The sequence below is a fragment of the Dendropsophus ebraccatus genome, chromosome 13 (assembly GCF_027789765.1).
Source record: "Dendropsophus ebraccatus isolate aDenEbr1 chromosome 13, aDenEbr1.pat, whole genome shotgun sequence".
NCBI lineage: Eukaryota > Metazoa > Chordata > Amphibia > Anura > Hylidae > Dendropsophus > Dendropsophus ebraccatus.
Genome location: NC_091466.1, coordinates 37,199,729 through 37,214,761, shown reverse-complemented (window position 1 = coordinate 37,214,761; position 15,033 = coordinate 37,199,729). Strand labels below are relative to the sequence as shown.

Genomic DNA, 15,033 nt, shown 5'->3' with positions numbered 1-15,033 from the left:
GTAACCACCCCAGATTATTCATAACCACTCCAGTTTACCTGTAACTGCTCAGATTACCCATAACCACCCCAGATAGCCAGTAAACACCCCCAGATTGCCTGTAACCACCCCAGATTGCCACAGGCTACCCATAACCACTACAGATTGCCCATAACCACCCCAGATTGCCCGTAACCACCCCAGATTGCCCAAACCCACCCCAGATTGCCTGTCACTCCTCCCCCAGATTGCCCATCACCACCCCAGATAGCCGGTAAACACCCCCAGATTGTCCGTTACCACCCCATATAGCCAGTAAACACCCCCAGTAAACACCCCCAGATTGTCTGTTACCACCCCAGATAGCCAGTAAACACCCCCAGATAGCCGGTAAACACCCCCAGATAGCCAGTAAATACCCCTAGATAGCCAGTAAACACCCCCAGATTGCCACAGACTGCTCGTACCACCCCAGATTGCCCATAAACACCCCAGATAGCAAGTTAACACTCCCAGGTTGCCCGTCACTACCCCAGATTACCTGTTTTTTTTAACAACTGCGCTATTCTAATAACCGATACTAGCTGCGGTTTTGCACCAGCAAAATGACGCTCCTTCCCTTCTGAGCCCTGCTGCGTGCCCATACAATGGTTTATGCCCACATATGGGGTACCATTGTACTCAGGAGAACCTGCTTTACAAATTTTGCTGTGCATTTTCTCTCCTGTTTCTTGTGAAATTGAGAAATTTCAAACTAAACAAACATATTATTGAAAAAATTATTTTTTTCATTTTTACTTTCTAATTTTGGATCCTTTCCTCTAATACCTGTGGGGTCAAAATGCTCACGGCACCCCAAGATGACTTCTTTGAGGGGTTCCCTTTCCAAAATGGGGTGACTTTTGGGGGGTTTCTCTTCTGCGGACACTACAGGGGCTCTGCAAACGCACCCGGTGCTCGGAAACTTCTTCAGAAAAATCTGCACTGCAAATGCTAATTGGCGCTCTCTCCGTTCTGAGCCCCGATGTGTGCCCATACAGTGGTTTATGCTCACATATGGGGTACTGTTGTACTCAGGAGAACCTGCGTTACAGATTTTGGGGTGCGCTTTCTCTCCCTTTTCTTGTGAAGTTGAGAAATTTCAAACTAAACAAACATATTATTGGAAAAATTCTAGTTTTTCATTTTTACTGTCTAATTTTGAATACTTTCCTCTAATGCCTGTGAGGTTACAATGCTCACCGCACACCAAGATGTACTCTTTGAGGGGGGCACTTTCCAAAATGGGGTGACTTATGGGAGGTTTTCACTCTGCTGACACTACAGGGGCTCTGCAACCGCACCTGGCGCTCAGAAACTTCTACAGCAAAATCTGCACTGAAAATGCTAATTGGCGCTCCCTTTCTTCTGAGCCCCGCTGTGTGCCCACACAGTGGTTTATGCCCACATATGGGGTACCTTTCTACTCGGAAGAACCTGCGTTACAGATTTTGGGGTGCCTTTTCTCTCCTGTTTCTTGTGAAATTGAGAAATTTCAAACTAAACATTCATATTATTGGAAAAATTCTAATTTTTCATTTTTACTGTCTAATTTTAAATACTTTCCTCTAATACCTGTGGGGTAAAAATGCTCACCACACCCCAAGATGTATTCTTTGAGGGGTTATCTTTCCAAAATGGGCTGACTTTTGGGGGGGTTTCACTTCCCTGGCACTACAGGGGCACTGCAAACGCACCTGGCGCCTGAAAACTTGTACAGCAAAATCTGCACTGAAAATGCTAATTGGCACTCCTTCCGTTCTGAGCCCCGCTGTGTGCCCATACAGTGGTTTACGCCCCCATATGGGGTACCGTTGTACTCAGGAGAACCTTCGTTACAAATTTTGGGGTGCTTTTTCTCTCCTTTTGCTTGTGAAAATGAGATACTTTAATGTGAACGAACATATTATTTGAAAATTTATATTTTCCATTTTTCTCTGGCCTAATTGTGAATACTTTCCTCCAGCCCCTGTAGGGTTAAAATGCTCATTATACCCCTAGATTAATTCCGTAGGGTGTGTAGTTTCCAAGATGGGGTCATTTATGGGGTTTCAAGTATACAAGCCTCCTAAACACACTTAAAAAAAGAACTGGTCCCTAAAAAAAATAAATTTTGGAAATTTCATGAAAAATTGGTAATTTGCTGATACATTTCTAAGCCCCGTAACACCCAAGAAAAGTAAAATATGTTTACGAAATTATGCCAGAATAAAGAGGACATATTGGTAATGTGACCTAGTAACTAATTTATGTGATACAACTTTCTTTTATTAGAAGCAGAGAATTTCAAAGTTTGTAAAAAGTGCAAATTTTTAAAATTTTTCATATTTTTATGTTTTTCACAAAAAACACAAAAGATAGTGACCAAATTTTACCACCAATATAAAGTACCATATGTTACAAAAAACAATCTCAGAATCGCTAGCATATCTTAAAGCATCACTGAGCTATAAGCGTGTAAAGTGAGACAGGTCAGATTTTGAAAAATGAGCCTGGTCATTAAAGCTCAAATAGGCTTGGTCCCTAAGGGGTTAAGAGCAACTTGGGTCCCTTTAAGAGCAACCTGGGTCCCTTTAAGAGCGACCTGGGTCCCTTTAAAAGCGACTTGGGTCTTTTTAAGAGCGACCTGGGTCCCTTTAAGAGCGAACTGGGTCCCTTTAAGAGCGACTTGGGTCACTTTAAGAGCGACTTGGGTCACTTTAAGAGCGACTTGGGTGCTTTTAAGAGCTAAATGGGTCCCTTTAAGAGCGACCTGGTTCCCTTTAAGAGCGACCTGGCACCCTTTAAGAGTGACCTGGGTCCCTTTAAGAGCGAAATGGGTCACTTTTAAGAGCGAAATGGGTCACTTTAAGAGCGACTTGGGTCCCTTTAAGGGCGCTTAACACCAAAAGGGACCCATGTTGCTCTTAAAGGAACCCCTGTTGCTCTTAAAGGGACCCAAGTCGCTCTTAAAGGGACCCAAGTCGTTCTTGAAGGGACCCATGTCGCTCTTAAAAGGAACCCATGTCGCTCTTAAAGGGGTACTCCAGCGGGGGGCATTTTTTTTCCTAGGATCAGGGAGGAGGTGGCTGAGAGAAAAGACGTTCACTTACCTTCCCTGTTCCAGCAGCGGGTCCCGCATCGAGGCTCTCCGGTGCCCGGTTCCTGGCCACTTCCTGGTGTCTGACGCGGGCCCGAGACGTGACGTCTCAGGTGCGCTCAGCCAGTCAGTGACAGAGGCGGGATCTGAGCGGACTTGAAACAGATCCCGCCTCCGTCACTGACTGGCTGAGCGCACCTGAGACGTTACGTCCAGGGGCGGTCTTGGCATTTCTGGGGCCCCAAGCAAAGTTATGTCTGGGGCCCCCCCTCGACACGCGTTCCAAAACAATAGACTGCTGTGTGTTGCCCCAAGTAGTAAATACCCCTTGTGCGCTACCGCCAGTAATATAAACTCCTTGTGTGCTGCCCCCAATAGTATATACCCCTTGTGTCCTGCCCCCAGTAGTATATACCCCTTGTTTGCCTTCCCCAGTAGTATATAGACCCCTGTGTGTTCCCCCAGTTATATATAGCCCCCGTGTGCTGCCCCTGAAGTATATAGACCTCCTGTGTGCTGCCCCAGTTGTATATAGACCCCCTATGTGCTGCCCCCAGTTGTATATACCCCCTGTGTGCTCCCCACTAGTATATAGGCCTTCTGTGTGCTCCCTTAGGGGTATTTAGCCCCCCTGTGTGCTCTCCCACTTGGATATAGACCTCCTGTGTGCTTCCCCACTTGGATATAGACCCCTGTGTGCTCCCCCAGTAGTATATAAACCCCCTGTGTGGTTCCCCCAGTAGTATATAGACCCCCTGTGTGCCCCACCAGTATTATATGCTGCCCCAGTAGTATACCGACCCCTGTGTGCTTCCCCAGTTATATATAGACCACCTGTGTGCCTCACAAGTAGTATATAGACCCCCCTGTATGTTCCCCCAGTAGTATATAGAACCCTGTGTGCCCCACCAGTAGTATGTAGACCTCCTGTGTGCTCTCCAAGTTGTATATAGACCCCATTCTGCTGCCCCAAGTAGTATATAGACCTCCTGTGTGCTGCCCCAAGTAGTATATAGACCCCTCTGTGAAGCCCCAGTAGTCTATAGCCCCCCCGGTGTGCTCCCCCTGTTGTATAGCCCCCCTGTGTGCTCCGCCCATTTATATAGACCCCCGATGTGCGCTCCCCCAGTTAAACAGACCCCTGTGTGCTCCCCCTCCCATATAGTATATAACACAATAAAACAAACACTTATACTCACCTGGGTCCGGGCGTCTCCTCTTCTCTTCACTCTTGTGGCCGCAGGAAGAGGCCGCGCTCCCCTTGACCTGGCACTGATGCTCCAGTGCAGGGAAAAAGCTGCCACTTGTGACAGCAGGGAAAACCCTTCCTGCGGCCACAAGAGTGACTGACAGGAAGGGGGCCAATGTCTCCCGCCCTGTCAGTGCTGCTGCATGTAACTATGAGCGCTCATTATGAGTGCTCATAGTTACAGTTCAGATGGCAGCAGCGAGCGGGGCAGCGGCCCTGTCCAGCGGTCTTGAGCACAAGAGCGGGGCGTGGGGGCCCCCTGGATGTTGGGGGCCCCAAGCGATCGCTTGGTATGCTTGGTGCCAAAGACCGCTACTGGTTACGTCTGGAACTGGGGAGGTGAGTGGACGTTGTTTCCCTCAGCCACCTACTCCCCGGTCCCAGGAAAAAAAATGCCCCCCCCCCCCCCGCTGGAGTACCCCTTTAAAGGGACTCATGTCGCTCTTAAAGGGACGGCACCCAGGTTTTTCAAGCACTATGTATTTCCCTGGAAATGCAAATCTAGTTACATGAAGCAACATGTATTTCATGTTCTTACTAGATTGTACAGTAGACAATGTAGATCTGGCTGAAGGATAAGAGATCCAAGGACAGGGTTAGAGGTTTAATAGGAGTCTCTGCAACATTGAGATGCATCCAAAATACAGTGATGAAAACAGAGTTGTTGCAAAATATAGGACTTTGTTCACAGGCCTCTGTAGATCTCTGCCGAGCAGCCTTATAATAGATTTTAAAAATAGTAGCAAATGTAGCATCTAAAGCCATGTGTAGACCCTACTATGACTAAAACACTTCAAACTGTTCATAAGGAAGAAGTGGGGTGTTCATGGTCATAGTAAAAGCACGAGACCTGAATCTTCCACCTAGTCCCTAATACTTTTACATCTACAGTATACATTTAGTCATTGTATACTGAGATGGCTCCAACCTAAGAGGCCAGGAAACAATACCCTTGGCTGAGAGAAGGCTAACTTATGGAATTAATTGTATATTCTGTAGGGTAAATTTGAACTTACGAACACATTCATCATTGCTTTCATAATATCCCTGGCAGCAGCGGTGCCTCTTCCTATAGTCGATCTTTACTCCATGGCGGTAAGCTGTCCGGTACATAATTCTATATGGAAAAATATGACATTCAGTTGAAAAGGTATACAGAGGAAAAAAAGTTTTAAAATTAACTTGTGCCAGAAACTTAGATGGGTAAATAACTTCTATTTAAAAACCTCAAGCTTTTGATTACTATATGTTGTGCAGAAATGAGTGTTTTCTTTGCAGTCTGACATGGTGCTCCCTGCTGCCACCTCTATTTGTGTCTGGAACTGTCCAGAGCAGGATAGTTTGCTATGGGATTTCCTACTACTCTACAGCTCCTGACCTGGGTAGAGGTAGCGGTAGGAGTACTTGAAATAGTATTTTTTCTACATTCCTCTCCAGAAATACTTTGGGGGACATATTAAGTCCGGCGTTTTTTGCGTCGGACTTATAAATGTCCCCGCATCTCCGGCGCTACAGAGATTTATGTAGAGACGGACCGCCTCTACATAAATCCCGTGTGCGTCGGTGCGCACAGCCAAAAACCTACGCCACCTGAAAGTTGTAGTAGGTTTTCGGCGTATATTTGCGCTGAAAAAATGATAAATCGCGCGGACTCAGAGTCTGCGCCCGCCGTAACGCCCCCTCCACACCCCCGCCCCCCGGCGTACTCGGCGGAAAGTGCCGATATGCGAATATTTTATTTGCAAATCGGCCATTTGCGAATAAAAAAATACGCAAATCGGCACTTTCCGCCGAAAATCATCGCCCTTTGTGTTGCTAGTAAACTTTACCTTTCTACCCTTCACACCATGACAAAGTCACATACGGACCTTCAAGAAAATCTCTGCTAGACATTGGCAATGGGAAGGTTTTTATTATTATTATTATTATTATTATTATTTATTTATTTATAAAGCGCCCTTAATTCCAGAGCGCTTCACAATAGATAGGGGTAACAGGCAGGAACAGTACAAGATCAGAACAAATTACATGAAGGCAAAAGACAGACTGATACATGGGGGAAGAGGACCCTGCCCACGAGGGCTTACAATCTATAAGGTTTAAAAACCAATCATGACCTGTATATTTAGGCTATGTTCACACAACGTAAGGGACCGGCCGTTCCGTGACCCTTAAGTGTACTTAAGTACCGGCCAGATGATCTTTCCGGCTGCAGAGCTTCCCATAGCACACAGTGAAGTGAGCGTCCGGAGCCGCTCGCTTCACTGTGTGAACTGACAGGGTTTCCTACGGCCGCAATTCATTGAATTGTGGTCGCAGAAAACTGACATGTCAGTTATTTGTGGCGCCGCACGGATCCCGGCCGGAGCGTATATGGTGTGTATATGCTCTGTCCGGGATCCCATTGAAAATAAGGCATTGTTCCACCCCACAAAAAGTACGGCAACAACGGCCGTACTTTTACGTAGTGTGAACATAGCCTTAGAGGTAGGTGAGAGAGAAAAAGCATTCCAAAAAGCTGCATTGTAGCCCAAGCCTTATAAAGCTAAACCTACAAATTTGAGTTAATTAGATGACATGTGGAGATGCACGTCCCGGCAAGGTATGTGAGATTTGTGGTCATGTTTGTTTTCAGCACTGAGGTTCACCACACTGGAGTACACTTTGATAAAAAATAAAAAAAACAGGTCTGAAATGCACATTATGCTTGGAAAGATTTTAATTATACTGATGGAATTACACAGTGCCTGATTATGCTGTAAAAGGTGACATATTTACTATGAACCTGTGATAAGTTGGGATCCAGCCACAGTATACCTACTTAAAATCAAGGGGTTCGGACTCTGTTCTCATTACAGATTGTTAAAGTTGATAGAAATAAATCTTCTGCCTTTGACACAGTTGACCATTCCCTCCTCCTTCAAATTCTTTCATCCCTTGGTGTCACTGACTTGGCCCTCTCCTGGATCTCATCTTACCACTCCCACTCGCACACCAGCTTCTCACCTTGCCCCCTCATTGGCGGTCTCCTACCAGGTTCTTTCCTAGGGCCTCTTCTCCTCTCCTTTTATGCTTTTGGAATGGGGAAGATCATAGTATCCCATAGCTTCAACTACTTCTAATTCGATGACACGCAAATCTATCTGTCTGGATTGATGTCACCTCTCTGCTATCCATAATCCTAAAGTGTCTATCAGCCATATCTTCCTTCTTCTTCCTATCTTCCTTCTTTCCACCATCTTGCTCCATCCCCCACCTAATCTGTCAATTGCAATCAATGACTGCACTTTGTTCCCTGTCCCAAAAGTCCATTGCCTTTGGGATCACCTTTGACTCTGCCCTATTATTAAAATCACACATTCACGCCCATTCCACCTCCTGCCACCTCTACTTCAAAAACATTCTCCGAATCCACTCTTTTCTCAAACCTGGTACATGACTTGATATCCCGATACTGCCCCTGCCCCTCCTTACAAGACCTCCCTTTGTGCTCTTCCCTTGTAGTCTCTTCATACAACTGCCTCCAAGATTTTGTCCAAGCTTCTCCCATACTCTAGAAGTCACTAAACCAATACATGTGGCTCTGTCACCATCAAGACTTTCAAGAGCAACTTGAAAACCTAAAACATACAACATATCTGCTAACATGGCAACACACTGTGACTAGCTGCACCCCCCCCCCTCCCCCCCACTGTCCCCTCCTCTCACCTGATGGATGGTAAGTCCTTACAGGCAGGGTCCTCTATACCAATGTAACAGTCTGTCATTTACTTTATTCATGTTTGTTTTTCTTGATTGTATGTTATGTTCTGCATTTGTAAATCCTGTATGTTAACCTTAATCATATGTACAATGCTCTGGTCCCTTTAAATATAACTAATAATAAAAATGTGAATATGAATGATGGTATAGATACTTCTGCATTACTTGCATTCATTTCAGTGCAAATTAACCAAACATGCCTGAACACCTCTATACTGACCCCCATTCTCTTGTTCATCTGGGGTCCCAGATTTTGCATTATTTTATGTTAGTAATAGTATTAAAGGACAAGTGCCATGAAAAACTTTTTCCCAGTGATTAAAGCACATTACAAAGTTATATAACTCTGTAATGTGCTTCAATCACCTATCTGCCTCCCTTCCCTGTCTTTTCCCCCCTCCACCCCCCACCAGGAAGTGTCCTAACTCACACAGACCTAATTACTGCCGTCACCGTCACCAGGCAGCTCCTTCTTGTGAGGATGAGTCATCAGCAGGAGGGCTGCTCTAGGTCCTGTTACAGCAGCCCCCCCTCCCCAGTCCAAGTGATGGCTTGCAGTTGTTCAGCCAATGGGAGCTGAGCAAGCTGAGTCACCTGACAAGGCAGGGGAGGGGGGGGGGGGGCTGGTGTAACAGGAGAAGGAGCTGAGAGAAGAGCTTGGTGACGGTGACGACAGTAATTAGGTCTGTGTGAGTTTGGACACTTCCTGGTGGGGGGTGAAGGGGGGAAAAGACAGGGAAGGGAGGCAGATAGGTGATTGAGGCATATTACAGAGTTATATAACTTTGTAATGTGCTTCAATTACTGGGGAAAGGTTTTTCATGGCACTTGTCCTTTAATGCCTGTCCATGGATCTACTTACTTTGGAGGAGAGCACATCTTGAAGTAATTCCATATACTGTCACAAGTGTCAGGAGCTGCCAGGCTGTACGGATGAGCATAGGACTCCTTCACAGCTGTTGTATAACTGTAAAAAAACTATGATATTACATAACCAAGGCTTGCAGGTTAATGTGAAATATCTCTTAACCCTGGTATGATGTGAACACACTTAAATATGGGTGCATTTAAAGAGATTGTGTTACATATGTTGCTATAGACAGTTTCTCACTCATTATGAAAATGTATTTTCTATTACTGTGAAATATTTCACTGCAGGCTTTGTAGACTGCAACAGCAAAGGGCAATGATTAGTCAAGGCTATCATTCAACGCCAGTGGTACTGTTGTCTTAGTGTCAAAAATAAAGAGGGATCAAAGCTGCAATGGAGAATGTTGGTAATGCAAATGAATAGAGGATTTTCTAAAGCTACAGACATGAAGATAAATGCCGGATACAGGAAGATGACAGTGACCAGCTGTTTCCTCTCCAGGCAGTGATAGCCCTGGGCTTGTAGCTTATTGGAGCTATAGACTGTTAACAGCACATATACAGAATTTAAGATGTTGTTTTCTTTGACATTACCTTTCCCAGTAGCTACAGACATTGGGGCCATTGACTTTCAGAGATGTGCCAGTCTGTGTATTCACCAACCACAATAAACTTGGTAACATGGAAGGTACCCACAGCAGCATCGTTCTGTAAAACAATGAATAAATACATTTCATGTTAGAGCTTCCTAAGGTATTTATCATCATATATAGGTGTATATATATATATATATATATATATATATATATATATATATATATATATGTGTGTGTGTGTGTATATATGAGCGACCACCAATCAGCTTGGAGCCATTCTGTAAATACAGGAAATTAGCCAATGGAAAACAGGAAGTAAATGGAACAGAGGATGTTTTGACGCTGAAGACAGTCATGTTTGGGCAGATAGAACTATTGGCATTTAGTCAGAAATATATAATTGACAGCCATGCTAAAGCTTTACACAATTATTTCAATTACAATGTCAGTATTTGAGAGTGCACCAATAACAATGTCTCATGATATTATTGTAACTGTTTTCTTCCACTGAATTTACTAAACCATATACAAGAAATTTGCATTGCTTAATTCCCTGGATGCACAAGGGCTATCATATGTAAATTCATACCTTAGTTATGGGGGGTTTCATCCATTTGTGTGCTACCTAGGTTTAGGGCTATGCCTGTAGGAGGAATATACAATAGACTGACGCAGACGACTGTCTGACTATATACAGTACATGTATACACATGGGCAACAAAACGTGATTACTATTATGTCTTTAGTTTCCTTTGAAGTGTATGGTATAGCCATAGGACTAAATCGGCCCATCCAAAGAAGAGGGGTATCTGTGGTAGATAAGGATATAGTTAAGTGATTGTGCTCAGCCATTTCCCTTTCTCCCATAGACTTTAATTGAGACTGGCCCACACGTGCACCCTTCAGCCTTCTTTTACTTTTTCCCTTTCCCTGGAAGTTGCCACTCCCATTTTTATAGGATCCCCACTTTTTGATGGTTAGAATAACCCTTTGAAGGGTGCCTTTATGAAGATAGAGCCTTTATGTTAAGCTATGGCATATATTTCTTTACATTAAAGAAACTATTTACATATCCTGCTTAGTGCAGGGCATGACATGAGAGTAGGGCCTCATTAAAACAATCTGTGCCGCGATGACCGGAGGAGGATTGTGGCACGGATCCCCTAGTAAAAGGGCAGTCCTCCCATCGTCCGGCAGCAGAGATGACAGGAGCGCAAAAGACAACTACTCACCTATTCCCCCCGTGATGGCCATCTCACATGTTCACCAGAATGGGGGGAGTAGGCGAGTAGTTGTCTTCTGCACTCCTGTCATCTTTGCTGCAGGATGGCTCCACATTGGGGGATCCTTGCTGTGACCCACACTTGGACATGTCCTATTTCTTTCGCGGTGCGGATTGCATTGGGGGTTGTGGCACAGATCATGTGAATAGCTGCATTCTTTTGAATGGCTCCTAAAATTTTATAGGTTTTGTGAATGCAGCCTCTGCAAAAAGACCACTTGATTCAAGGGCAGACTAGATGCTTCAAATTCTGACGTCATGCCCTGTCCCTCATATACTGCACTAAGCATAACACAAAGAGACATTTATTAAGTCCGACGTTTTCTGTCACACTACAGAGATTTATGTAGAGACGCATTGCCCGTGCTCGTGCCAAGTCTAGTGCGCACCAGTGTGTACGGCTAGAAAACCTACGCCAGCTCAGAGGTTTCCTGATCATTTTTATACGGAAAAAAATGTTAAATGAAGCGGACCTAGAGTTCGTGCCCCCGTTACGCCACCTCCACACACCCTCCCTGCCCCCGGAGGGGGCAAAAAATATCCAGATGCGAATATATTTTCTCTAAACGGCCATTTGCAAATAAATTTATTCACATCTGCCCGTTTTCCGCCCAAAAATACACTATTTTGCCTTGATAAATGTCCCCCAATGTATTTATCTAAGTTGTTCCTTTAAATTGTTCCTCTACATTTATATAGCCTTACATTAAACACAAACATATACAAAAAGAGAAAAAAGGAGCATGTGCTTTCTGCCTAGTAAACATACAGCATTTGACATAGATAGTAGAACATGTGTGGGGGAGGCTAATAAAATGAAAGTTCTCAAACCTGTCTGCAAATTTCAAAGCCTATGAATAGGTTTCATAAAATCCAGGGGGAATCTTGATTCACTTAAAGACCTATTACACTTTTACACACTTTTTCCTCTCTCAAACTGATCACAGAATTTGGACAATGTTTCTGAATGCTGCGACCACCCAGAGCAGCAATCACTGTTCCCCCAGAACAAGGCAGTTACTTCAACCCTCAGGACAATAGAAGGTGGGAGGCACTCAAAGGGGTCTTAGGGATGGGAAAGGAATTCTGGGCTTGGTTCAGGCATCTATTTTTTTTATGAGTTGGATCTGTGCCTACAGCTTCCAGAGGTACAGTAAGGCAGGACACAACGTGGGCGGACAACGGGTCTATCAAATGCAGTTACATCCAGAACTGCTGAGCCTGCAGTTTTCTAAGTTGCATCCTGAATTGTAACCCTTATCTGACTTTCCCTGTATAGTTATTGACAACTTATGTGTAAGATTACTTGCATATGGCAAACAAACACACACACATACATATGTTCACACGTACCCCCGTACCCCTGCAAAAATCTATATCTGTGTGTTTTATGGATATATTACCTATAATACCTCTTTCTATGTACAAGAATACATCTTCTCTAACATTGCACATAATACTGACTTTTGTATACAAGAATATAACTACAATATTATTGTGTTTTATGTAAAAGACAAGAATTATTGTGATAGCCATTCCGATCATCAAACAAATCGTTCGTATCGGTGAACACGGACAATTAGTGGCAAGTTTGTATGAACATACGAACATTTTCGAACATTTCACTCGCAACTATTTTAAATGAAATTTGTTTGTATGCAACTCAATAATATTCGTGAACTTTGCAAAATTAATTTCAGAGTGATTCACTCATATCTACGGTCATGACGGTCAATGGGTGTCTGCTGCAGATAGTAGCAGACCCTGCTTCCAGGTCCCAAAAATGAATGTTCATGTTTGGTAGTCACTAACTGAGTAAGTTGGCTTAATTATCTTAGTGGGCCATCTGTCAGTATGTTGCAGCATATCAGCAACCCTTTTGACAGATTGCCAACATATACCTCCAATGTACTAGGAAAATGCTATATGCAGAAATTGACAAGACAGGAGCCTTGTCACAACCTTATCACAGATAATGGACACAAGGGTTCCTATAGATGCCCCCCCTGTAAGAGTTATAGCACATGTAAAGTTAGAGTAAGGACCATATTACACGACCCGATTTTCTATGTAAGCGAGCGCAGGTCTGCTAGATCGGTGCTTGCTTACCAAGCCTTTTACATGGCTCAATGATCGTGCAGCGTGCACAAACATTGCTAGTGATATCCATGCAGCCCTTGCTATATATAGGAAATAATGAAGGTATTACTTCTCTGTACTCTCCTACTGCTTCTTCCCTACTCACCCCAGCCGCCGCTGGTATTTCTGAAGCCGTCTTTGCAGTGGCAGACCACTCAGTCAATCGCTGGGACAGTGCCCCAGCAAGTGATCGGCTGAGCAGACTGTCACTTCATAGACCGATTAGGAAGTGTCATTGGTGGCAAGAGGACACTGGGGGAGCCTGGAGAGGTAAACATAAATTAAATTGTCTATGTTTATCATTTTCTGTAGCCTTTCATCCGCTGCTGAGCGTTCACCTCCTATTAAATGGAGTGATGCTTGGTCAGCAGCCGATGATTACAGTGTGACAACAGTTTACCCCATGGGTCTCCAAACTGCGGCCCTTCAGCTGTTGCGAAACTACAACTCCCATCATGCCTGGACAGCCAAAGCTTTGGAGTTGGCTGTCCAGGCATGATGGGAAATGTAATTTTGCAACAGCTGGCGGGCCGCAGTTTGGAGACCCATGGTTTACCCCTTCCCATAAAGAACACATAGAATGTTCATGTGCATAATACATACATGTAGGCAGTCACCAAATTAATTATAGGGTGAGTGCTAGTCTAACCAGACCAAAAACCATTACATTTGGCCACAGAACAAAATGTGTTCATGTATGGCAGGCAGGGCTGGCTCTAGATTTCAGGGGGCCAATCACAGGCCGAGACCGCCGCGGCCTGTGATTGGCTGAGTGTGGCCTGTCAGCTGACCGGCCATTCTGAAGATAGAGCGCGCGGGACCCGGGGATGAAGACAGCGCGGAGAAGAAGCCTGGACAGGTAATGTATGATGCTGCAAGGACATCGGTAACGATGTCCTTGCAGCCCTCACTCAACGATCATCGGGCCGTGGAATAGGCCCAGTAAACGAGCGGCGATCTAGCAGATCGACACTCGTTTACATCATTGATCGGGCCCTCCTCGGCCCGTGGAATAGGACCCTTAGTTTCCTAATAAATCCCCTGATTTGTTTGCATTAGTCATTGGATGTGTGTGTAAATGGGTCACACCTTTTTATAACACAGCAGATTATAAAAAGACTTGTCCGTTTCAAGGGGGCACAGGAAAAAACTAGTGCAAATAACCAAAATTGAGTCACGGAAACTTTTAATCTGCAGTCGGATTCTTGTATAACGTTTTGGCTCGGTCTCCTGCTTGTTCTGACGGATAGTTTTGGAAAAAAAAAATTTGAGGTTGTATGGGAAGTTAAAAACAGGTAGAGCATGGCATGTAAATGGTTTATGCTGCTGTTCCATATCTGAGATCTACTCTACAAGCAGTGACTCTCATTAGATGTTTCTACCCCAAGGACTCCAGTATAATTTTTTCATCAATATTTCACATGGAAAGGGAGTTGTTTGTACTTTTGCTTATAATGCTGCTGTGCCCTTTAATGCAAAGATGATATGTGTTCTTATATCAATGCATTTTAGCACAACACCCAGAGGTGTTATGTGCAGTTGCAGTGTCCCACTCAGTGATTTGGTTTATCAGTCCATTTTGCCCCTCCAAAAGGCTTTAACCACTAGGTGTCTCACTTCATTGCAATCTGCTGTCTACTGTTTGTTGTCAGAGGAAATCTGTCTCTAGTTGCAGCTATTTCAGGGCAAATTTTAAAAAAGTGGGATGATGTTTAGCATGTGCTATGTGTGAAAGAAAGGAATAGAGTTGAGAATGCCTTGGTTATGTGCCTGCAAGCTGAGCCAGTCTGCCTGTTGCAGATGATTTACACAAAAAAACTAAAAATGGCTTCCTTCTCATCTCTGGCTATGTATAAAGTTCTGGACTGTCTGTTCTGTAAATAACAGTGTATCTACTGCTTTATGACCACAGTACTCCAGCGTAAACATCCCCCCCCCCTTAGCATTTTTGCAGCAGCAACAGAGGTAGCACCAGTAGCAGCTGAGTGCTTAGTGTAAGCCTTTCCTGCTTCTGCTGTTTTTCTCAAAGGGAAACTGA

General features: G+C 44.4%; 1 protein-coding gene across 3 annotated transcripts in view; it reads right to left on the bottom strand.

Annotated features, from left to right (window-relative positions):
• The window catches only part of PEAR1 (platelet endothelial aggregation receptor 1), a 114,008-nt gene that overhangs the window by 61,770 nt on the left and 37,205 nt on the right, over positions 1-15,033 (bottom strand). For all 3 annotated transcript variants that reach the window (XM_069949741.1, XM_069949742.1, XM_069949743.1), the window contains exons 2-4: positions 9,573-9,686; positions 8,971-9,075; positions 5,363-5,463 (exon numbers count right to left, since the gene is read on the bottom strand). In XM_069949741.1, the coding sequence (XP_069805842.1) occupies positions 5,363-5,463; positions 8,971-9,075; positions 9,573-9,682 (316 nt within the window). In that variant the 5' untranslated portion in view covers positions 9,683-9,686. The remainder of the gene's footprint in view (positions 1-5,362; positions 5,464-8,970; positions 9,076-9,572; positions 9,687-15,033) is intronic.